This window comes from Penicillium rubens (genome assembly GCF_028828025.1).
Source record: "Penicillium rubens strain IBT 27055 chromosome Unknown utg000003l_segment0_segment0, whole genome shotgun sequence".
NCBI classification, from domain to species: domain Eukaryota; kingdom Fungi; phylum Ascomycota; class Eurotiomycetes; order Eurotiales; family Aspergillaceae; genus Penicillium; species Penicillium rubens.
Window position 1 is genome coordinate 4,662,510 of NW_026890601.1, and position 24,395 is coordinate 4,686,904.

At 49.2% G+C, this 24,395-nt stretch overlaps 10 protein-coding genes across 10 annotated transcripts; 6 read left to right on the forward strand and 4 right to left on the reverse strand.

Moving 5' to 3' along the window:
* Positions 1–85: 85 nt before the first annotated feature.
* On the forward strand, positions 86–1,494 carry N7525_007989 (replication factor C subunit 3; the record flags this gene model as incomplete). Its single annotated transcript, XM_002568413.2, has 5 exons — positions 86–210; positions 263–350; positions 409–583; positions 639–1,022; positions 1,088–1,494. 5 exons carry the CDS (start codon positions 86–88, stop codon positions 1,492–1,494), a joined length of 1,179 nt encoding a protein of 392 aa, XP_002568459.1.
* A 571-nt stretch (positions 1,495–2,065) lies between these two features.
* On the forward strand, positions 2,066–3,508 carry N7525_007990 (uncharacterized protein; the record flags this gene model as incomplete). Its single annotated transcript, XM_002568414.2, has 1 exon — positions 2,066–3,508. The coding sequence occupies one exon, from the start codon at positions 2,066–2,068 to the stop codon at positions 3,506–3,508; it is 1,443 nt and encodes a 480-aa protein (XP_002568460.2).
* Positions 3,509–3,946: 438 nt separating this feature from the next.
* N7525_007991 (Clr5 domain-containing protein) lies at positions 3,947–4,375 on the forward strand (the record flags this gene model as incomplete). The annotated part of the gene is made up of 1 exon (XM_002568415.2): positions 3,947–4,375. The coding sequence occupies one exon, from the start codon at positions 3,947–3,949 to the stop codon at positions 4,373–4,375; it is 429 nt and encodes a 142-aa protein (XP_002568461.2).
* An 842-nt stretch (positions 4,376–5,217) lies between these two features.
* Positions 5,218–6,849, forward strand: cwc27 (putative peptidyl-prolyl cis-trans isomerase; the record flags this gene model as incomplete). Its single annotated transcript, XM_002568416.1, has 1 exon — positions 5,218–6,849. One exon carries the CDS (start codon positions 5,218–5,220, stop codon positions 6,847–6,849), a length of 1,632 nt encoding a protein of 543 aa, XP_002568462.1.
* Positions 6,850–8,141: 1,292 nt separating this feature from the next.
* Positions 8,142–10,385, reverse strand: N7525_007993 (heat shock factor family protein; the record flags this gene model as incomplete). The annotated part of the gene is made up of 2 exons (XM_002568417.2): positions 8,142–9,993; positions 10,048–10,385. The coding sequence occupies 2 exons, from the start codon at positions 10,383–10,385 to the stop codon at positions 8,142–8,144; spliced, it is 2,190 nt and encodes a 729-aa protein (XP_002568463.2).
* Positions 10,386–11,400: 1,015 nt separating this feature from the next.
* Positions 11,401–12,401, reverse strand: N7525_007994 (putative aldo-keto reductase (AKR); the record flags this gene model as incomplete). Its single annotated transcript, XM_002568418.1, has 2 exons — positions 11,401–12,093; positions 12,162–12,401. The coding sequence occupies 2 exons, from the start codon at positions 12,399–12,401 to the stop codon at positions 11,401–11,403; spliced, it is 933 nt and encodes a 310-aa protein (XP_002568464.1).
* A 1,288-nt stretch (positions 12,402–13,689) lies between these two features.
* On the forward strand, positions 13,690–14,442 carry N7525_007995 (putative GPI anchored protein; the record flags this gene model as incomplete). Its single annotated transcript, XM_002568419.1, has 2 exons — positions 13,690–14,071; positions 14,126–14,442. 2 exons carry the CDS (start codon positions 13,690–13,692, stop codon positions 14,440–14,442), a joined length of 699 nt encoding a protein of 232 aa, XP_002568465.1.
* A 355-nt stretch (positions 14,443–14,797) lies between these two features.
* Positions 14,798–16,181, reverse strand: N7525_007996 (DUF3431 domain-containing protein; the record flags this gene model as incomplete). Its single annotated transcript, XM_002568420.2, has 3 exons — positions 14,798–14,990; positions 15,052–15,603; positions 15,676–16,181. The coding sequence occupies 3 exons, from the start codon at positions 16,179–16,181 to the stop codon at positions 14,798–14,800; spliced, it is 1,251 nt and encodes a 416-aa protein (XP_002568466.1).
* A 3,535-nt stretch (positions 16,182–19,716) lies between these two features.
* Positions 19,717–21,643, forward strand: N7525_007997 (uncharacterized protein; the record flags this gene model as incomplete). Its single annotated transcript, XM_002568421.2, has 3 exons — positions 19,717–20,028; positions 20,108–20,654; positions 20,727–21,643. 3 exons carry the CDS (start codon positions 19,717–19,719, stop codon positions 21,641–21,643), a joined length of 1,776 nt encoding a protein of 591 aa, XP_002568467.2.
* A 1,765-nt stretch (positions 21,644–23,408) lies between these two features.
* Positions 23,409–24,166, reverse strand: htz1 (histone H2AZ; the record flags this gene model as incomplete). Its single annotated transcript, XM_002568422.1, has 3 exons — positions 23,409–23,659; positions 23,722–23,791; positions 24,068–24,166. The coding sequence occupies 3 exons, from the start codon at positions 24,164–24,166 to the stop codon at positions 23,409–23,411; spliced, it is 420 nt and encodes a 139-aa protein (XP_002568468.1).
* Between the last annotated feature and the right edge of the window lie 229 nt (positions 24,167–24,395).

Below are 24,395 nucleotides of genomic sequence, written 5' to 3' on the forward strand. Positions count from 1 at the left end.
GGGCACACTTTCTCACGATTTACCTACTTTTCGTGACTTGGGCTGTTGATATTGACTATTTACCTCTATTCAGGAGTCATTCACCATGTCGGATTACGATGAAATGGACGTGGATGCGCCCAAGGACCTGCAATTTAGCTCTGACAACGCCAGTGGAAAAAAGAGGACTGTCGCTGATCTGCCAGTCGAAGCTCAAGATAATTTGCCGTGGTGAGTTTGAGAACGGTGTCGATTCGTGTACTACAACTAACGAACTTGCCAGGGTTGAGAAATACCGACCAAGCAGCCTAGACGATGTCTCTGGCCATCAAGACATTCTCGCGACTATCAACCGGTTCGTGGAGACAAATGTAACGAATGCCTATGACGATGGATGTACGACAGCCTTGGATTAACATTCTCATACAGCGACTACCCCATCTCCTCCTCTACGGACCTCCAGGAACCGGAAAGACCTCTACCATCCTGGCCCTGGCGCGGCGGATCTACGGTACCAAAAACATGCGACAGATGGTGTTAGAGCTGAATGCAAGTGATGATCGTGGTATTGATGTTGTTCGAGAACAAATCAAGACCTTTGCAAGTTCGTGCCCTAGGAGCCTCGAGTTGAACTACCGGCTTACCGTGAACACCAACAGGCACCAAACAAATCTTCAACATGGCCCCCCAAGGCACTGCCGGCTCCCCTCTGGCAGGTTTCAAGCTTATTATTCTGGACGAAGCCGATGCGATGACTTCGACCGCACAAATGGCACTCCGTCGTATCATGGAGCGCTACACAGCCAATACCCGGTTCTGCGTCATTGCCAACTACACACATAAGCTGTCCCCGGCACTCCTGTCCCGGTGTACCCGGTTCCGGTTTAGTCCATTGAAAGAAGTTGATATTCGGACCTTGGTCGACCAAGTGATTGAGAAGGAGGGTGTCAAAATACAGCCCGATGCCGTGGATAGTCTAGTGACCCTGAGCAAAGGTGATATGCGACGAGCCCTAAACGTGCTTCAGGCATGCTTTGCCAGCAGTAAGTTCTTGTCCTTTCTCACTGCTCGCATCCAGCCCCATTGACCAATGTTATCTTTGTTTTAGGTATCCCGCTGCCGATGAGGGACGCCCCTAAAGCCCCTCGTCCTGAGCCCGAGACTGTTACCAATGCGACGATTTACGACTGCATTGCCGCCCCGCACCCGTCCGATATTCAAGAAATCATGACTACCATCCTCTCCACCAGCGATGTCACTTCCTGCCTGAACACCGTGCAAACCCTCAAGACCACCAAGGGTTTAGCTTTGGCCGACATCCTCTCCGCACTAGCAGACCAACTCCAACAGCTTGATGTCCCCGCCCAAACACGTATCACCTGGCTCGAAGGACTGGCCGAGATTGAATGGCGACTTGCAGGGGGCGGTTCAGAAGCTATTCAAACTGGAGGGCTCGTTGGCGTAGTGCGAAATGGCTGTGAGTTAATGGGTGACAAGGGTGTTACGGTGGCATAAATGACAAGCGATACGATCCAAATATTCTCTGGTTTATTTTTCTTCTCCGGTTTTTCATGTCATATAAAATGTAGCAATCTGGGTGGGTTGGAGTCTGGAGGCGAAGGAACAATAATTTCTCATATTTTCGAAGACCTAACAAGTATACAGACGTAGTAGACAGTTCTCAGTTCTATTACTTTTCATTATTTGTTATCGTCAATTCCTCCGACATGCATGTATGCAGTATGTATGCAGTCTGTAGATTGACCCCTCCGCTATCCTCCGCTATCGCAGGTCTCCGGCTGACCGCGGAGATGGTTTTCAATTAGCTAATTTGTGGACTTCGGACTTTGCTGGAATCTGTCGTTGGGCCAATTGACTTGATCGTATTCTCGACACTAAACTATTCTCAGAACTTATACTTATCAGTTTTTCCCCCGCTCTCAAGCCTAGAAGCTTAAAGGTTTGATCGGAAGAGTCAATGGGTCTTGCCCGCAACAACCTTGACCATCGACATAAATCTACATAAGGGTTGTACTTCCGGGGATTTTATTGCTTGAGTTTCTTTTCTCTGCTTCCTTATTTCACCATGCGGTACTCTATCCAATCTGGCATTTTGCTGGCTGCAACTTTGTCTCCTGTTGTGGATGCCGAGCGTGTGTTGGGTGCGTATATATTCGCCCGCCATGGAGATCGCACCGCAAAAGTGTTCGGTAACACCCAATTGACCGACCTGGGTTACCGGGAGGTCTTTGATACGGGATCTTTTTACAACCAGCGATACATTTCGTCGGACTCTTCCAAGCAGATTGAGGGCATTAGTGCCGATGTTGTCAACCCAAAGCAGATCAGTGCCTCTGCTCCCTCGGATGCCGTACTGCAAAACTCCGCCACTGGCTTCTTGCAGGGCGTATATCCTCCCGTGGGGAAAGTAGCTTCCCAGACCCTGGCCGATGGAAGCTCCGTCGAGGCACCATTGAACGGCTACCAGCTCATTCAGCTGGCACCTGCCACTACAAGCAAGAACGCCGAGGATTCCACCTGGTTGCAGGGTTCCAGTGGATGCCAGAAGGCAACGCTAAGCAGTGACAACTTCTTTTCTTCCGAAATGTACACCTCGCTGCTGTCCTCGACCAAGGATTTCTACCAATCTCTTTCCCCTATGCTAGATGGCACATTTGCCTCGTCTGACATGACCTTCAAGAACGCCTATACCATCTTCGACTACTTGAACGTCGGCAAAATCCATAACTCTACCAGTCAATTCCCTCACGAGTCAGACCTGACCGATGAGGTATACCACCAGCTGCTTGCTCTAGCTGGTACCCATCAATTCAACCTGGCTTATAACGCCTCCGATAAAGTGCGCGCCATCGACGGTGCTGTCCTGGCAGGCGAAATCTTGGCCGGACTCAACGAGACCGTCGCTACCAAGGGCGAGACCAAGCTGAACATCGGATTCGGCTCGTATGGCACCATCTTCTCTCTCTTCGGTCTTTTGCAGCTGCCTGCTGAATCGGTTGACTTCACTGGAATCCCGGACTACGCCTCGTCAATGGTCTTTGAACTGGTGACGAACGCCAGCGGCACCGACTTCCCAACTGACAAGTCCGACCTCAGCGTGCGCTTCATGTTCCACAATGGTACTATCACGGGCTCATCTGAGCCTACTGCATACCGCCTGTACGGCCAATCAAGCGAGCTTCTCTCCTGGGACGAGTTTTCCTCGAAGACCAAAGAGATTGCTGTTACTTCCGATGACGAGTGGTGTGCCGTGTGCGGCAACACCGACGGCAAGTGCGCTAGTTCAGGCAGTACCAGCGGCGGCTCCAGCTCTGCTAGCACCTCTAGCACTAATGGCTCGGGAATGTCACTCGCCGTGGCAGGTGTCATTGGTGCCATGGTTACCCTCGCAGTGATTCTTGGTCTGCAGGCTATATTCTTCCTGCTTGGTGGATTCCGCATCGCAAAGCGGAACAAGGCTAGCTCTGAAATGAGCTCGTCTGATGTTATGGAGGATAAAAAAGTTTAGGTTTTAGGGGTTTCCAATCGGATCAGCCAAATGGGGGGATCCTGAGTCTGTGACTTGCTCTTGGTACCTAGATAGGATTTGCAATGCGTAATGAATCTACGAAGAATGGAGATGCCATAATAATTTGAACCTGATTTGTGGACTATACAACCTTGAATTCAATATGACAACTGGGAGGCTTAATTAGTATGCATGTTTCGTGCTATGAGGTCCGATTTGTCTCGATTTTCAGCCAAAGTCCCTGTCCAAGCCAAAGAGCATAATAATAATTTCACTAACATCTCTTCATCCAACTTGAAGACATCAACATCTACGCTCCAAGGTTGTATATCAGAAGTGACCATCCCGCAGATTCACCGCCCTGAGTCAACAACTCGAAACTCCAACTCTCTTCTTCTCTCTTCTCTCTTCTCTCTTCTCCTTCTCCTTCTCAACAGAATGCCTCGCCAACAAATCAATTTGGAGCCCTACCGGGATGAAATCATTGCTCTGTACCACCATGGCATCAGTAGCGACTCTATCAGCCGCACCCTCGAAAGCTGTCATAATATCCAAGTCAAGGAGCGAACCATTCAGTCCCGCCTTCGCAAGTGGGGTATCCGCAAGCGAAACCAGACGACAACAGGCGATGAGGCTTTGCATGCGCGTATTAAGATGCTTTTCATACAGGATAGGCTGACCGACAAGGCCATGCTCAACACGTTGCAGAAAGAAGGTTACGGTATCTCCGAACGCACTTTGCGTCGTCTGCGGTTTAAGTTAGGACTTCATTCCAGGGCTTCGGATCAGGAGCAGCACCAGGACCAAGGCCATATGGAGAAACAGATGATTGCTCCGCATCCTCTGGCAGAGGGACAACCGGTGTGAATTTGACTTGGAACTGAAGCTTGTGCTTGCACTGGGTTCCCATCAAGCAATACCCCATGCACGACAAATCATGGTGATTATCAGTAATCACGCCCTACGCGACAACACTGGACTACTCCCCATGCGACTCACCTGCGGCTGTTATACCTCGATCTTTATCAACACTGCGACAGTGATGATCTCAAGACTCCATTCGGTTGGATCGTTTCCAACTGACATGCGCTTCCAAGATGTCCTGTCGATGGCTTAACCAAGTCTCGATTTTGCACCCGGCAAATCTTTCGTCAATGCCAAATATCTCCTCTCAAAACGAGATCTCGCACTGGTGATCTGGTGAGTCGGGAGTAAATCTTCCTTGGATCATTCCACCACCTACCACCATACACTGCCACCAAATGTCAAGCCTGACGAAAGTATTCAGCATGTACTCGACATACCCACCGGAAAGCCTCTTAGTTCCCGCTGCTATTGATCACTCCCAAATGCGACAAATCTCAGTCTCATGTTACCTGGCTAGGTAGTCATAGGTGCCTGGGGTCTCATTCCGACACTGCGGGAAATATGCAAAATAGGTCACTTAGTTTTTTATTGAAATGAAATAATGTCCACTCCTTCCTCAGTCAATTTTATCCTGAACAAAATGTCCTTTGGGCAAGTAAATAAGTAAATAAGGGCTAGGTCGGCGTCACGTGCCATGACGTTTGTTCGAGCTTTTGATCGGAGAAACCAGCCCATTGAATCGCAACACTCACGAGGGGTGTCCATATCCCCGAGTACACTCCAAATCCTCTTCCCACCTCACTTGTGGCACGCGCTGTAAGCCGGTAGCTTACTTGCCCATAATGTCCACCCAATACGCCAGCGAGCCAAATCCCACCGCGTCGGCGACGCTCAACACGACGGTTGGCCCTATCCAGATCGCGCTTTTCGCAAACCAGGCCCCTCTCACCTGCAAAAATTTCCTCCAGCACTGCAAGGATGACTACTATGTCGACACAATCTTCCATCGGGTGGCCCCCGATTTTGTGATCCAGGGCGGTGATCCCACCGGCACTGGCTCCGGCGGAACTTCTATCTATGAATATCCGGAATTCGAATTTGACCCTGAAGCTCGGGACCCGAACGAGCGAGTCGTTTTACGTGATGAGCTTCACAGTCGGTTACGTTTCAATCGACGTGGCTTGCTGGGAATGGCCAAGAGCGAGGACGGGACATACGGCAGTCAATTTTTCATCACACTAGCGAACACGGAGCGTGAGTTGAATGGACAATGTACAATTTTCGGCAGACTGGAAGGGGACAGCATCTACAATGTGTTGAAGATTGCAGACGCAGAGCGCATTCCGGGTACTGAGCGTCCTGTTTATCCGATCAAGGTGACATCCTGCGAGGTTGGGGAACTGGGGCCATTGGAGGGCAAATTAAAGGACAGAAAGACAGTCACAACAGCCGGGAAGGCAGAGAAGGGCGCGCCCAAGAAAAAGAAGAAGGCGCCTAAAGGTGGGAAGACGCTTCTGAGCTTTGGAGATGAGGCAGACGAAGAAATGCCCATGCGCCCAGCGAAGCCGAAATTCAACACCAATTTGGTCGTGGATGCGCCAGGTGCAAAGGCCGAAGTATCAAAACCCAAACCCAGAGCAGAAGCCCCGTCACAGCCGCGCAAGCGGCCCCGGTCGCCATCTCCAGAACGATCTCCGTCTACAGAACGTAAAAAGCGCCCAAAGACACCAGAGCCAGAAGCACAACTCCCACTTCCTCACCCTGAGTCGCCTACTCGGTCTCCGACTCCGGACGCCCCGCCCGCAAAGGAGTCCAAGCTGTCGCGGACAAATGCTCAGATTGCCGCTCTGATGGCATCAATGCGCCGCGACGTCGACGTCGGTCCTAAGGACACAGGTCGAAAGAAATCTGCCCTCGAAGCCATGATCCCCGAGACCTCCATCCGAGGACGGAAACGGCCACCTCCAGGAACTGCAAATGGCTCCAGTCGCAACGGGACAGGGCCTAGTAGCACCGCTGAGCGAGAAGCATTGCAGCTCTTCAACGCCTTCAAAGCCAAGCTCGAAGGAGCTAAACCCGAACCGACTGCCACATCATCACATAGCAAGAGCCACAAAGACACCAAAAATCAAAAGGAAGACGAAGAAGACGAAGAGGCCCAACTCTGCGATCTGCACTTCATTGCAAACTGCCAGTCCTGCCAGGCATGGGACGATCCCAAGACAGCGGCGGATGACACCGAAGAGCAAGACGGAGGTTGGCTCTCGCATGAACTCCGCTTTGGGAAAGATACCCTAGGCAAGGACTTGAACTGGAAACGCGAGCACGGAGGTGATGCAGACTCACTTATGGTGATTGATCCTCGTGAGCGAGAGAAGGAGGTGGTTGGACGAAAGCGGGGATTACAGCGCGATAGAGAGCGCGAGCGTAAACGGGAGCGAGTAGGTGACTTGGAATGGGATAAGGGGCGCTAATTGTTCTTATTAAAAAATGTCAATTCTCTCCATCCTAGCCTATCGATTTGATTCTCCCGTCTAGTATGTATGCCGGATCCTAACTTGTCGGATGTTTCAGCCGGACGCTACTCCACACATACATGTAGTACCTGTAGAGACAAGCGCTGGTATCTTACGAAAGTCATTCCCAGAGGCTGCTAGGATCGGTCATTATGCTCGGCTCGTTCTTATGCCAGCCTCATTCCATCCTGTATCCAACGGTGGTTAAAAGTCACCCCATAATGACGGAGTACATGGGAATTCCAACCTGGGAAGGTCCCTGGCTGGGCCAATGAAGTTGATACTTGACATGACAATTGTTCGACCACATTGCCCCTAGATCGCATAGAGCCAACCTGTGTTGGTGGTGATATTGCGCCGAGCAAAATTGCGGCCTTTGCCATTCTTCTCGAGCACCAGAGACTCTGGTGGCACTGAGAGTCTTAATAGATGTTTATTCATAGGAGCCACGTTTTTCATCCATTCTGGTAGTTCTTCGGGTTGGAAGGAGGCCAGGGGTCTCCGTCCTCCTCACGATAGACGTGCTCCCTGTTCCTCCGCAGAAGTACCTAAACAACATACTGTTGGACTGCTGAGATTATAGGAGGATGAGGTTACTACAGTCACATTCCCCAGGCTCTAGCATTTTCAGTTTGCCCACCTTTGTCTCCATAGCTAATGGTATAACTGATGTCCCAACACGGAATCTATCTACAGCTAGCGGCCTTTTCACTGCCGGTAAAACTGACCCGTCTTTCCCTAAGCAGTCTCGATTTCGAGCATTCCGAAAATCACAAATACCCTGGTATACTGTCACCTGGGCTTCAGCCGGGTCGTAGATCTCGGATCTCGGGTGATCTACGAGTAACCGTGGACTCTGGTATCCACTTGGCCTGAGACAGTTGCGTCAGTTTGATACCTAGGTAGATATACTCCTTGCAGAGAGTAGACGGTAGGGTAATACCAAGGAATTGTAGTTACTGTATCATGTCCTCAAAGATCAGTTGGCTAATGCGTCGACAATGGATTCAAAATCATGCTACAAGAAAAGAAGGTCAAGCAAAGGTATCTCATTAAAGCTCCACGAACTGGATCATTCATGGATCATCATAGGTTTTTACAGCCTGGTCACATTTTTCCCAGGCACATAAATAAACCCCCATATCAACAGGGAAACGCCTAATTGTACGCCGAAATTTTTGGTCCAAACACTAACCCGTGCTTGGGAATCTTGAGGATCCGCTCCATCTCGTATTCCTTGTCCCGTCGAATCACGCCTTTCGGCGCCGTTTCGTCGCACTGCCGCCATCATTTACAGCTTCGCCTGCATTCTCCGTGGCTGCAGGACTGGTGGCTTCGCTATCCGTCAGTTGCTCGATCACACGCCCAGATTCATCGTAGCCGGCACCGTCAAAGCCGTAGTTATAGGTCGAATCACCCTGCCCATTATTGGGGGTCTCAAAGAGATCAGGCTCGGCAGGGATGTGATCGAAATCGAACAGGTCGTTGGTGTCTCCGTCATCGCCTTGGGTGGTCCCCACAGGATCTTGCGTGTTCTGGCCTGTCCCCAAGTGGCTCAGTGGATTCTCGGCCTGTTTCTTCATATCGGAACCTGCGTCTCCAATGTCGGTGAAGTAGTCGTTGTTAAAGATTTGGTCGAGGTCAAGCGGCGGAGGAGGTACATTGCCCTCACTGTCGATACCGGGGATGGTGCCATTCGGGCTCAACGGCTGGAGAAGACTAGTCAAGTTCTGGACGGAACGATCCTGCTCGGCTTGCATCTTGACTAGGTTGTCGATTTCTTGTCGTGTGCTAGCTAGCCTGCCCGAGTAGTTGTGCGGCATGGGCGGTGGATTCGGCGAGATGAGCGCATTGTTAGGTGACACGCCAGCGTTGGGTTCTGATGAGTTTGTTTCGTTGGCCATGAGTCGAAGCATATCGGCGCGTTGGTTTGCCGTGAGGGGAACATTACCACCATGATTTTCGAGGGAGGAGAGCACATTGGGGAACTCGGAGAAGTTCGTTGAGAGCCCGTTGCGTGCATTGGAGTTTTGGATTACAGACATAATGTCCCGTTGAGGAGAGTTCTCGTCCGTCGGCTGTCCCGGAGTAACGTTCGGAGCACTTGGTCGGGGACTGTGGTCAAAGACCTCCTCCACATGGCCGTGCTGGTTGGCGCTGGGTTGCCGAGTATGGCTCCGAGACCGCGTGTCATAGGAGCCACTGGCTGATGGTGAAATTGTGGAGGACCGGGCATACGCATCCGCTGCGGGCGGAGCCTTCAAAAGCAGCGGCGGCTTCTTCATTGTTCTTTGGGAACTGGGGCTAGTCATTGATCCTAGAGCATTGGTAAGATAGTCATCATCCACATCCACAATGTTTCCTTGGTCTTGCGAAATGGCTCCTGCGAAAGAATTTGCGAGGTTCTGTGGCCCACCCTCTCCCTGCAAACTTCGGTTATATACGGTTGCAAGGAATGTTAGAATGGCATTGATGGAGTTCTCATGGCGGGTGTGTTGCTCCTGGAAATTGGCTGCCTGCGCATAGAGTTGCTCGTGTTCTTTCCGCAGCCTGGTGATTGTGGTTGAGATGATTGACTGCTGTTGACGAATCGCCTGAAGTTCGCGATATACCCCAGCAAGTTGATCGTTGGGTACAGAGCTGTCCGTGACTAATGACAATTGCTGTGGTCGGGGGGCACGGTTATCGCGAGCAGCCGGTGCACCCTCTTCAGCATAATCGTCCATGTCATTATCATCAATATCCTCCGTCTTCACGCGCGCGGCGCCCTTGCTAGGTTTGCTCGCATGTCCACCGCCTCCGGTGTTCTTTGGCTTCTGAATGAGCCATAGCAAATCCGGGTGGCCTCGTTTGAAATAAGGGTTGGCGTATTCGCTAGGACTCTTGTTTTTCCGTTCGCTGGCGCGCATTGAATTATCGGAAAGTCCGACTTTCTTGTGGAAGCCGTACATGTTCAGTTGTCGGACGAATGAGGCGTAGTTATTGTGTTTGAAGAGCTCGGGAATCAAGGTTCTCGCAAACTCATCCTCGTCTAGGACGACGAAGGAATTGCCATCGTCCGACCATCGAATCAATTCTGTATTCTTGGATTCATCCAAGAAGCTGTGGTTCCCGGTTAGCCCTACAATTGATCACAAATCGATAGATGTATCATACCTGCTCAATTTCTGTACAAATGGCGGGATTTGCTTTCGTTTTGCCTGTGAATCTCTTTTCGCAGTCAAGGCTCGCCGGTAGAGCTCCTCGAGAGACTCCCCCCATGCCCCGCTCTCTCCACTTCCATTGTTTCCCCCGTTTTCCACGTATGAAGCAGGAGGTTGGTCGTAGCCACGGTTCCGGCTGACCACCTGGTTCGCTTGTCGGCGGGCGAGTTGGTTAGATGCTGTCGCAGCCGGCGCGGACACATCTTGGGGTGGCGCAAAGCCCACGGGGTTGTAGGATGAATCGGAGAAGGCGGAGGTATTGATGGCATTGACGGGGGGTTCTGGCCCCATTGTAAGAATTGATCGTTCGAAAGCTGAGATCCGGGGTTCGCAGTGGTCGGAAAGTTCGGTACAGGGTTCATCTGAGGATGAACGGGTGGTACTGTTCCCGGTGCAGGTCTCTTGCGAGTTATTCCTTGCGAGCTCATCGTGAATAGATTGGCGTAAAGACGTCGAGTTGAATCTTATCGCGGTGGGGTTCGATGTAGAATTGTATCTCGATTTTCTCTGGTCTCTTATACAGAGACTGAGTCGACCGCAGGAATTTTCCCTAGGAGACAAAGGAACCGGATGCGAACTCAGTATGCAGGAAGTTGTTCATCCAAGTCGCTGTCTAATTTTGAGTCGAGAAGGCTTTGACCACAGAACCGAGAGAAGAAAAAGTGGAAGACACTGGTCAGGGTCGTGAAATCTGTATCGACGCTTAAGTAGACACGATAACACAGGAATCGATAACAGGCAAATCAAGGACCAGCAGTGGTCAAGACTAGGCAGATGACGCTCAATGGGCGCGTGAATTGTCCAACATCCAGATCAAGGCGGGAGGGTGCAGCAGAAAGCGCCCACTGGGCGGTGAATGAATCGAATATGCCGACCTTGGAGGTATTATGTCTAGAGGCACCAATATTGGAAAACCTGGAGACATTCAAACGAATATACTACACTGTCAATAAGATGAATATGAACATGCTACTCGGCGGCGAGACCAAGTTGCCCCATTCCGGGGGAGGCGTTGACTGAGTCAGCAAGATGTTGCCCAGGTGGTCTGGGGGGTGGTGACGAGTACAAGTACCTCATATTACCATGTGATCACGCGTGCCTATCAAGTATCAGTACTTACAGATGAACTGGTCGTTATATCGTTATATCGACTGTTTCAGCTTTGATCGTATAATTTACAATGGCAGTGTCAATGCCAATACACCGTTTTCGTGGTTTATATCATCTCGACTAACTATTTGAACTTTGCAGTAACCACTACCATTAAGCAGTACAACAAGACTGTCCCCACAGCTTGCTCGAGATTCTACATAGAACTAGATTCGCCTATCAAACCCCGGAACTCCGTCAGAATCTGTTGCCATAAGTCAGGTTGCTTTTGCGTGAAATCCTCGACCTGCTTAGGAGCAGCCAAGTCTTCTTTCATGCGCGACTCATTCTTGGTTCCATTCAGCACTGCCACATCCTTCAAGCCCATCACTAGAGTATAAAAAGCAGCAGCCGGGGTTATTTTCACATGGCGAGCAAGCTGCTGCACTGGCTGAGATCGTACGAGGTCTGGATTCGCTGTCAAAGTCCAAAAGCTTTGGTATATGATCTGGTTCTCGCGGCAGAACGCGCGCAGGGGGACATCAAACAAAGTATCCTCGTAGAATCTGTTCTGTACCACTGATGGCTTCACGGTTGTATGGGACGACGTGCACAGTTCTCTGAGTATAGGCAATGTACAATTGGAGATACCTAAATTCCGGATGCGGTGGGGAACATAAGTCTCAAGGGCGTGCCAGGCCTCCAGGGTCTGGGCTAAAGTCGACAGTGGCGAATGGATGATCACGGTGTCAATGTAGGCATCATCCACGGAGTCGGGGTCAACTTTGGAGCGAAGATTTTGCAATGATGATTTGATAGAGGCATGGACCTGATCCGTCACCGTCGCTGACGGATCATAGGGCATATTGGCCGGGTCCTGTGCCGAGACGGGACTATACTTGGTTTGCACCTAATCATTGTTAGCTGCCAGATCCCCTAAAAATACATCTCAATTAAAAATAGTAACTGCCCACTCACATATAAGTCTGCTCGGCCAACGATCCCATCGGCAATTGCTCTGCGGATGCCATCACCAACGAGATTCTCTTGGTAGTGGCGGGGTTGGGCCGCTGTGTCCACAGCCCGGAAACCAGCTTTGATTGCCGTATAGACTAGCTCAGCGCTGCGGTCTTTCTTCCAGGCTGTGCCGTAGACGAAAACGGGGATGGAGGTGGAGATAGTGCCCTGAGTTGGACGTAGGCAGTACTTTTCCCACATCTTGCAGTCCAATTCGTCTATGTTTAGAGACAGAGAAGAGGGTTTGTAATTGGTTTTGGTTGGAATCGGAGCAGAAGTACCTGGTACGTTCAGATGATGTTATGCGGGGGTCCACTTCGACGCTTTCTTATTAAGTAGAAGCCCTGCACCTGATCTGCATTGAAAATAGACTTGCAACATAATATTTCGACAATATATTAAGATTAACTAGATAGAATAGCTCCATTAGTCCGTATCTTTACTAAAAAAATACTGGTAAAAGTATCGGTAGTCGCGTGTAGGCGCGTTAGTCCGGACTATAACATAGCCGTTTACCAGGTCACTTTGGATGTCAAGTATTAAATCATGATCATCGAATGATATTCGGATAGAGTATCGACAAGCATTGATTGAAAAACTTTAACAATCCTGAAGCCTGGAGATTAGACCATTTACATAACATTTATAGCTATACGAAGTATATCCCAGGGCTATCTATATATAGCAGAATGGTGGACCGGTTGAACTCGGCTATCGGCAACCCGCATGGGCTTCTTTCGCCTGTGTCAACATAATTTTCATTCTCGAGCTCAAGAGTACTCCCGATTACAAAGAATGTTAACCTATGACCAAGGCTGCAGAATTTCCCTGAATATTATGCACCAATTGGCCCCACAGCGTGGCTTAGACATTGGACTTGGAAAAGGATCTCCGGGGTAGAAAACAGACCCTTGCTTGGCAAAGAGGAGTATGGAGTACGGAATGGAGAATAATCAGAGGTCAAGCTCTGTTCAGGGATATAGCATAGCCACGGTGCCTGCACCTGCATATTGATAGAGAGATATACTCCGTACATACAGAACACAACAGAATGCACGATATTAATAGCACTATCTCGTTGGTATTGCCATTTAGTCTCTTGGCACAAGTCTTGGCTAATGGAATAAACCAGGCAGCTGCTTTTGCACAATCAACATTGGTGGTACTCCGCTGATCAGTGCATCTGAGTTGTATTATTTGATGTGGTTGACAAGGGTGGACACTTTGAGGGTCCATAGGGTCCATGTTCTATTTCGGAAGACTACGAGCGGGGAATGCCGACAAAGAAGATCATCTCTTCCGTGTAGAGCGGAAAACCAACTACGGTGGAATGGGCTAAGCGAAGGGAGAGGTATACCAACTTCAACATAAATATGTCTTGAATCCCCATAGATTTCGATCAGAAACAAGAACACAATCAATTTCCTCTACACTTTACACTCTACAATCATCAACATCAACATCAACATCAACATCAACATCAACAATCATGCGTACTCAGCAGCTCCTCCCTCTTTGTGGCCTCCTGCTTGCCAGCGTTACTATCGCATCCAAATTGGACCATGACGATGTCCCCAATCGCTGCTGGCCTGCCTGCGGTCCCGTCGTTGGAATCGCCAATAGTTGCGACGCCCGACACGAGCGGGATTCCGCTGAGATCCAATGCATTTGCGATTGGGACGCTGCCAAAACTCAGATCCCGCTCTGCGCCGCCTGCATCACCCAGTATCAAACCGACAGGCGCAACAACAACACCACCCGTCATGACCATGATGACGACGACGACCATGATGATGATCATGATGATGACCATGATGATGATCATGATTATGACCGTGACAATGACAACGACATTGACGACGATGATAACGGTATGTATAACGTGAATACATCAAGATACAACACAAATCTAATACATTGATCAGAGGCGCTGGACCTTGTCCGCTATTGTAAACTCACCACAACTACCTACAACTCTGCCGCTGCCACTACTATGGGCACATCTACTAGCACTGCTGGTGCAAACACCGCCACCACCACAGACCCTTCGAATGCAGCCACCGGAACGGACTCTGCTGGCACCGGCGGAACCAACAGCCAGGACTCGACTGATTCTGCCGGTGCCTCGGCGGGATCTGCATCTTCTCCCACCCCTACTCCTGATGCCGCAGCTGGTATTTTGGCCCCTGGTGCTGCATCCATGGCAGGTGTCATGGGGATCATGGCTTTGGCTTGGCTGTGAGATTCAACAGAGTTGGATCTCTAGGTCTCTATCAGAGATAGAGCAGTGAAGATATACGATGGTTTTATGAGTATGTCCAATGTTTGCCATTAGGTCAGCAGATGATATCGACGAGTTATGTCCATTTCGAGATAGTCTATAGTACATGCAATTGACAATACCGTTCTTTTGGAAAAGACTCGAGCGAGAGGAAGTATAGCTGGTCGACCTTTGGAGTATTCTCAAGGGTTCACTAAAGCAGAAAGTGAAAATAATATACACAGAAGTAAAAAGGAATCACATTGAACATTAACGCATGTTTAGGTAATAGTACATCCCAGAAGTTCTATATAAGTCAGATAAATACAATCATATCTCATCCAGAAGGCGTTTCGTGCGCATGTGTCACTGGCACAGGTGTTTCCTTCACAGGTGTTTCATATATAGGTGTCTCGTCCACAGGTGTTTCATCATACCAATTGTCCCAAAAGTCATCAAAGAAGTCCATAGGTGGCTCCTCGTAGTCCATAGCGTATACATCCTTGTAACACTGTGCCTTTGTAGGACAACTATTCGCACTCGAGGGTTAGCATCGACTCCTTAGACTTTTTTTTCTGTGTTATAACTTACGACACGGCATCCTGTCCGAAAATAATGTGCCATATGTATTCAAAGACACGACCACTCGTCTCGTCATCCAACTCGGTTGTCATAAGCCAATGATGATATGACTCATAGTCACTCCGCGGGCGTTGCAGGACCTGCTGCCTGGTTACAGCGAACTGAGCACAGCAAGGCGTAGCAACAATCTCAGGCACATCGGTGTTGTTAAAAATACGAATCCAAGCACCTGCAAAGGCAAGCTCCGTAGTGCGACCAGCCATTTGCCGGAATGGCTGGACCTCATCGGGACATCCGGGATCCCAGTCGCAGCGGAGATTGAGATATCCAACTTGTCGGAGGTAGTCGAGCTGCAGTCTTTGGACGGTCAATACATTGTCCTGCTCCCAGAATTCGACATGGCCGCTATATCGATGGGCGTGGAGGAAGACCATGTATTCGGGCAATTTGTCATAGTTGTCTAGAATGTATTGCAAGTAGGCACTGCTTTCTTTGCCTTTGTTTTGTTCGACTTGCAAGGATGCCTCGGGGTCATCAACCATGTAGACTGCGTGCTGCCATCTAGAATTCGAGTTCTGGGGTTAGAAGTGGCACAGCTTGAGAATGATTAGTGGTCGGTTTATCAGGACATACTCTGGGAGATGATCCTCAAGCCAATTAGTGTCTTCGTACGACATCTTCCCCACAACAATTACGCGATCCGATTTGGGTGTGACCTTTGGACGAGAAGGAGCAGTGGACGAAGGTGCCGCCGCATCACCCTGCTCTACTGGAGCGAGTAGTTGCACATTATCAATTAAGCCTCTCATCGAATCATGGAAATCGGGCGCTTCTCTAGCATTGAAGAATAGTTCTCCCGCCCATTCAGCGCCGGGGACATCGACGGGGATGCGCTCCGGTTCAGGGTTGGCTATCACTTGGGCAGTTGGTCGGGCCGTGGGGTACCATTTCCTCCGGGTTTGGGTGTGTGAAGCGGGCGTCGCAGGCGTCGCAGCATGGGCCGAGACCAGCTCGATATATGCATCGCCTAGGATAATTTCATCGTCTCGCCATCGCAAGATGGAATCGAGGTGATGTTTGACCAAAAACAAGGTTATAATTAGCGCAATGGCTATGGCCGCTCGTAATGGAGTCCGCATTGTCCAGCATGCGGAGAGTTGAAGATCAAAAATCAAATCGAAATCGAAATCGAAATCGAAGATCCCAAGTCGAAGCGAAAAAGCCCGCACTTTTTATGTACGTGATGGTCTCCACTCAAACGCCTTGGCCTTAGCCCGTCAGCTTGGCCGCGTGGTTGCAGGGAAGATATCTAAATACCTGGAACAGTATACTATCTGCCTTTTTTCCCCTGGAAAACACGTTCATACTTGATATGTTACTGGTTTCCGAGCACTTCTTATCTGCTTGGAGTGCAAGAATCATGACTGTCGGGGTGTTAATCCGAGTGCAACCTCTTTTCCATGTGGGTCTGATACTCGTCAGCCATTCGTGTCCAATATCGGATCTTGTGTGAAACCGTTGATCTCTTGAGGGTTGAGATTATTTCAGGCGTAATATAGGTGGTTTGTAGTATCTGCAGTATATATAATATCCATGACTACCTTGTATACAATATAACAATATAATATAGGTAGCGACTATATATTGGCTTGAAGCGGATTTATGGACTACAAAGCTGCATGCAGTTTAGAATGCAACCTTGGAAACGTTTCAGACGCGTCAAACGTTGGATATTACATAGTATATCGATTTGTATGGGTCTATATACAGTTAACTCTGTCCAGGCCTGTTCCTTTGAATCATAGATCTTATTATTGGACCTTCCCTGGTTTCTTGAGACTGACAGCCTGTCTGGACTTTTACCTCCCGGCTTATCTCAGCTAATTCATGATACAGAATAATGGCTAACTAGGTGTGGACACAAATTTGACTCAGTCCGAAGATCAAAGACGGGGGTCTATTGATAGGAAGATGTCTCATTTTCCAGGGGGAGCCTGAATTCCGTCATCACATCTACAATATACACCCAGGGGCCATATTCCCTCTTTTTTGTCCTGGCGTAGGTCGTTGCGGGTAGATCCTAGTATCTCGGAGACTTTATTTTTCTCCCTTTTTCTCCCTTTTTGTCTTTTTTTGTTTCTTTTTCTTTCCCTTCACGGACGTGATATTCCAGAGTGCTATACGAGCTGCAATTCAATATTGGTACGGAGTACGGAGTACCTAGGTAGTTAATCCCTACCTACTCTTACTTATGTACCCTTCCATTCTTAGCCTTGACCTTGTGTGTAGATGAGAGTTTCCAACAAGGTTGTTCCCAAGGTTCACCTCAGGGGCTGATTAGCCTTCCCCGTAACCTTCCATTTGGGCAAGATTACCTCCTTAGGTAGGCCTCGGAAGCTTGATAGGATTATTTAAACGATAACTATTCCCTGGGCACTCGGACAGCAGACAGGTCACGCGCCCTCTGTCATTTCTCCTGAAACACGTGGATGTCCTTGCGACCCGACCCGATCCTCTGTAGATCAACCATAATTTCTTCCCTTGGTATGGAGTACTCCATATTTAGTTAACTCTCAGCAGGTTACTCCGTAAACAGAGAGCAAAACAGAGGTGCAACTAGGTAGTGTATGTAATACATAATCTCTCTCTGGTCCCCTTTTGCGAGATCTCTCAACAAGATAGGACACCCAATTATTGGAGTACCTATTATGGGGGTGGCAAGCGGATCACACTCCAGAGCAGAATGTTCCGTCCTTTCTAGCGTCTGAATCCGATACTCCATCCGGAGACCGGAGGAGCCAATTCCGAGTGCGATTGTGGTAAGTAGGACTCCGTAACCACGAGCCCGGGAGCTCCAGAGCTCCACCCGGGATTTGACACTGCCACTAGATGTTCTAACCTGCGTCTAGCGGGTTCTAGTTGGGCCCCATGAGCCTCTGAGGAGCTTCGGTGCATGCGCTAGAAACGGGGGATGCGCGGATCGTGGAGACCAAAGGAAAGTTCCAATTTCGTGGAGTGGGACTGGCACAATATATATACTCTGGGCTCCGTAGTCCGTACGGAGTATTAGCTTTCATATACCGTCAATCAACGGCTACAACAGCCGGGGGAACAAGGTGAACCTTCCGACTGGGTCGAACTATTTAGGAAAAGATGGTTAAAATAACTTGGTGGCTGATGACGGTGGCGAGTCACGATTTCGGAGTGGGAAGGATGGGGCGAAATGAGATTAGGGGGGGAACTAACTTCAGTAAATAAATAGTAATAATAGTAGTAATACATAGTAATAATAGTCATAGAAAGTAATTATAGAAAATCCCCCCTGAAGCAGATGGAATATGATAAATAAGGAGCGGTAAATTAAAGTGGTAAAATGTTCTGTTCAACCCGTGTCAAATATAGAGAGTCACATACAGTGACGGTGCAGGAACCCCTTGCAAAGCACGAGGCAGGGCGCGAACCCCGACTTGTATACGTCAGGCAACCCGTGGGACTATGCAAATGATAATTTCAGGAGTAATACTCCGTACTCCGTACACCATACGGAGTATGACTGTTCAGGGATGAGCTTGAAGTGTCCACCACGGCGGGGTCCTCTAAATTACCTAGATACCTAGTGACGAGCCTAACAAGGCATGGCGTCTTGGTAAAAGGCTAAGGAGCATTAGAAAGTGGGATAGGAGCCGAATTGACTAGAGCTGTTGACCTTTTCTCGATGACTTACTCTTTCTATACGGAGTACAACATAGGGGGGGATATATACGAAAGGAAGATGAATACATATGCGGAGTACGGAGTACAACAGTATGAGATAGTAAATGATCAAAGGGATTTAATACAGAAATTAAAGAAGCAACGTACTTGAAAAGATTAAATAGAATAATCTCATTGGTATATCCACATAGAAGATCCAGGGGAATTCTAATATAAAACCTACCTAGTTAAGTACTCCGTACTAACAGTATTATAAGGACTATAAGTACTATAAGTACTATAAGGATGGCATCTCCCTTTGAATCCTTTTTTCTGACTGGTTTAATATAACCTGGGAAATTCTAGATTTTTCTTCTCTAGGCTCTATTGCTTGCATATCTAACTGATCACCTGCTTTCTAAGGACTCGATCTCATTCTCTCTCATCTTCTTTCCCCTAATCGCCTCCTTACTCCCTTTCTTGGCGGATTTATGGACTTTTGAATTTATTTCTCCCCCTCGATCCTTTTTATTCTGAGAGTCAACTTTCAGGTTTCATCTCTTTTTATATTGGGAAGTCCACGGTTCCCAAGGGAAATCCCCCCAACCCACCACCACATCCAAAAACTTCGGATAAAAGGGGGAAAAGAAAAGGAAAAGAAAAGCAAAAGAACCCCCCTTGAATGAAAATCGAAGCATTTTAAATTTCGCGATATTTTGGTGATATTTTGCTTGGATTTCTGTCCTTTTTTTTCCTTTTATTTTTTCTTCTCCGCCCAGAATCTCCCTCCGATCGGCTTTTAGTCCAAACTTTTCCCTTCTCTTCCCCCCCCCCCTTCAACATCCGCACAATCCCGTCCCTCGACGGTTCTCTTTTACTTCCCTTGCGTCGCTCTCATGGTGGAGTAGTGACAATTATTCCTTAATTTGGTTTTGGTGGATTTTCACATTCCTCGTGGAATTCTCGATGAGTTATCAAGACATGTATCACGATCATTCTGCGCGTTCCCCTGGGTCTCAAAGGCATCAACAACCTTTACACCGTCAGCCTTCTCGACAGTTCGACGCATATGGACCCATGCCCACCAACATGTACGAGCAAGATCAGATGCGTTACGAGTCCGCTCGCCTCGAACGCTTGAACCCGTCCCTGCAGAACAACTACGGATATGATATCTCCGGCTCGCAGACTTGGAACCCCAACGGTTTTGCCAATGCACAAACTCTCGGCGGAATTCGCTCTGCTTCCGCCAGTCTGAAGCCCAATGCCCGTGGACGTGCTGGCCTTCCTACGGTATGTTTGGTCTTATCCAGTCGATTCTCGAAAGGTGAAAAAAAAGAGAGAAAGAAAGAATACTGACAAACACCTAAAGACATGGTTGGATCAGCAACCAAACATGCCCCAAGCATTCTCAAACTTGGGTCCTGGCCCCGTTCAGAGCAGCGCTATGCGACCGGAAGCCTCCGCTTCATCTGCCGACGACGACGAATTGATCCCAACCGCGATTGTCATCAAGAATATCCCCTTTGCCGTGAAGAAGGAGCAGTTGGTGCAGTTGATGACAGAACTCAACCTCCCCCTGCCCTATGCATTCAACTACCACTTCGACAATGGTGTCTTCCGTGGCTTGGCCTTTGCCAACTTCACCTCCGCCGAGGAGACAGCAACCGTGATTGAGGTGCTCAACCACTTTGAGCTACAGGGTCGGAAACTGCGAGTCGAGTACAAGAAGATGCTTCCCCTGCAGGAACGGGAACGGATCGAGCGCGAGAAGCGGGAACGCCGTGGCCAGCTGGAAGAACAGCACCGCCCGATGGGAGGAGGTCCTCAGCTCCAGACGCAGAGCTCCATGTCTTCACTTACCTCGCACATCCCGGCCACCTCCCCTTCGCCCGTGTCTCAGCGTGGCCAAAAGATTGGTGGGTTACACCCGGTTTTGAAAAGTTTGGAAATTTGACCTGTCGCTAATCAAACTCTTTTCCTATGTACAGATGTGGACTTGAACGACACCCAGACTCTTTCTTACTACTCCCAACTACTCCTCTTCAAGGAAGATACTGTGCGCGATTCCGTGATCTTCCCCCACAATCTCACCCCCTCCCAGCGTCGCACGGTTCACACTCTGGCCCACAACATGGGCTTGGGCCATGCTTCACGTGGCAGCGGCGAACAGCGTCAGGTGCAAGTCTTCAAGATCGCCGCAGGTGCCAATGTCAGCCCCCCGACATCCTCGATCCCGTCCTCTGGCCAGTCGGACAGTGGTCGTCGCGGCCTTAACCGGGCGGCGACCATCGACTTCAGCGAGGCTCGCCAAGAGGCTGGCCCGGGCGCTTTCAACACGTTGCGTGGACAAAACTCGGGCTTTTTGGGCGTGATGGACTCACCTGGCAACTTTGCCAACGGTCAAAACCTACGGGCTGCCAAGTCCTTTGCCGACCTGCGATCTTACACTCCTTCGCCCGTGCCTTCCTCCGCTAGCTTCCCCGCCGCCTTGCAGTCCAATGGCACCCGCCTCCAGTATGAGGGTGCTCCCACTGCTACTTCCAACACCCCGACCCTCACCCCTGCCCAGTCTGGTTCTTCCCTTGGCATGCGGGATGACAACCTCCTGGTCAACAGCCTGGGTGGTCTTTCCCTCGGCACCGGTATTGGTGGCCCCAACTCGAGCCCCCGTCGTCTGAGAGGCATGTTCTCTTGGGAGCAGGACAACCAATCTAACGCCGGTGCCATTGGAAGCAACCGTGGCATGGGTATGGGATATGACGGCCAGCAGGAGCGCATGCCCGTCCGCCAGCCCCGTGGCCCAACCCCCGACAAGGGCACCGGATTTCGCCGTCAGAACGGCCACCAAGCCCGCGGAAGCGATGAACTCCGCACCAACTCCGGAGTAGAGATCATTGTGGAGTAGAACATTGGACGAATTTATTGAAGATGGCGACTCCCCTTTTTATTGCCAGCATCCGACTGATTTGCCGCGAGACGAATACGACTTGTACAACGAGTCCCTGTTCTGCGAAATTACCGGCTTACGATTCGATGAGGGATGACGAGATGACAACACACAAAAAAAAAAGACCAGAAAATCCTTTGTTTCGCTGATCTAGTCAAGTTTTTAGACGTTGCTTTTTTTTGGGGGCAGCCCAACAGACACGCGGTTTGGATGAATGCTTTTTGAAATTTCCCCGACTCACAGATTCAAGAAGGATTCTGGACTTCTCTGATTATTATTTTTTTTTCCAACACTTTCTGATATTGCGGGCGCCTTGCATGCAAATCCATGGATTTCTTATGCTGTGTCGGAACGAACTCCACGACCCCGAAAACGCCTCCTGGTGATATGGGACGCATACGAAGAATGACACCAAAACACCTTTTGCCGACGGCAGAAGAAACGACAATACCAGCATTTTGCATATTCTTGTCTGTTTTAGTTTGTACATGGGGTGACTCGCATCCGTTTTAATGTTTCTGGTCTTATCCCAACCGATTTCCCCCGGGAAATTCATGTTCGGTCTGGGTAAGACGGTTGTGACATGTTTTCTTCATTTTCTTTCTGCTTTCTTTTCCGCGTGCTTTGACTGCTTCTTGGGCCGGACGTCGTTGATCTGAAATGGTGATCAGGGTGAATCCATACCTCTGGTTTTCTTCTAAAATGAAACAGCTATATTGTGATTCTGCCGCCTTCGACTGTGCCGATTCTACAGATCTACCTTGCGCAGTGTGGATGCATCTGCATTCCTGTGTCAGTGATGTTGATATATTTCCCAGCTCCCATTCTGGAGGGTATTATTCCTCTTCATGTTTGGTGTCTTGCAGTCCAGGGATCCTTTTTTTTTTCTCTTCCATTGCCTTTGCCTTTGTACTCAGATTCTCAGTTCAATCCATGTACCTTCTACCTTACTTCTGTCCTACTAGTAGGTGAGTCAAGACCATAGTGTGTAAATGTTGACAATAGAAATCTCTACTCCGTACATATGTACTTTTAACCTGAATTCATCCTATATAGCTGGTTTCAAAGGATGGATGTATGTACTTAAGCCTTTCTGACCCTTTTCTGCTATCTACCTAGGAACCTGAGAAGGGAGAGAAAATATCTATATAACCAGGTATCTAAAAAGACCAGACTACTGTTATAAGGGATAAACCCAAAATCCACATGCCAAGAATGACGCGGTCCTTGTTTTTCTCTCAGAGTTATGCATGTTCGTCCCTGTCGATCCCCCGTGGAGCCAAGAAAGTTCCTGATCTAATATGCAAGGTCTTTCAGACTATTCATATAAACATTTGACCCCTCGGGAATGTGACGTGATAATCAGAAGCATCGCGGGACTCTGGGGGGACTTCTACTGTATACTGAAAATCTATAGATAATCGTACAATTACTACATAAATGAATGGTGAAGCACATCGAATCAGTAAAATTCCCACTACCAGGATATCCCCATTTTCCCATTACAGCGCCCTATGAACTCGAAAAAAAAACGATTGAAAGCAAAGACCGGGGAATATCAGAAAAAAAAATACATCAAAGTAGAGCGCCGTGAAGAATAAAGACGAGAGGACTTAAAAAAAGGGCAGCCACGATCGGTAGGTTTAGGGGGCCAAGGCATTGACGTCTCGACTGTACGTCTCGCGGTGCCAGCCCATCTTTTCGGAACTTTTCAGATGTTGAGTTAAAGCTCGATCTTGCCACCCTTCTTCTTTTGCTCGACCTTCAGGAGCAGTGCACGGTTGATGCGGGGCAAGACACCACCGAAGGCGATGGTTGCGCGGATGAGAGTGTCCAATTCTTCATCACCACGGATGGCAAGCTGGAGGTGGCGAGGCGTGATACGCTTGACCTTGAGATCCTTGGCGGCATTACCCGCCAGTTCGAGAACTTCGGCAGTCAGGTACTCAAGAACAGCGGTCACGTAGACGGCAGCTAGAGGCGAGAAGTGTTAGAGACGGGTTGTTTAGGAGATCAGCTCAAGGGGCATAGCATACCCTTGGCACCGACACGCATCTTGTTCTGAGTGTTGTTCTTCAAAAAACGCTTGACACGACCACAGGGGAACTGGAGAGTGAATTTGTGTTAGCAGTCGCGTCATCTTAGAGAGCTGGCGATTAGAGGAAAACATGGGTGAAGAGAGAGGGTATGCGATGGCATGGGATTGGTTCCACAGATATCGAGGAAAAAAAAAACCGCCCCTTATCGAGCAGCAACGAGGGACCGAGTCGACGCGTCTTCGAGGGGCAGTTTCATCGAGTAACTCATCGCCCGTATCGCATTTCCACTCTCGGATGAGATAATCCCTAACCCAGCAACGAGACAAAACGCGATCCCACTAACCTGCAGACCAGCCTTTGCGCTGTGAGACTTCTGGGCCTTCCCCGCAGCATCGCCCTTTCCGCCCTTTCCACCGATAGACTTTCCCTTTCCGCCAGGCATTGCGAAATAAATGTGCGAAAACGGTCGCAGAGGTAGGTATAGCAGATAGAAATAGAAATCAAGAAGATTTGGCAGTGGTGTGGATGTGAAGGCGATTCAGAGTGCGGAAGATACGCGCGTTGTTGATGGATGGAGAAGTCAGAATGTGCCAGGCGCCGTCTGTGCCAAAAAGACACCTGGCGCTAGTCCCAAAATGGAAACATCCTTTCTCACAGCGTTCAGTTTCTTG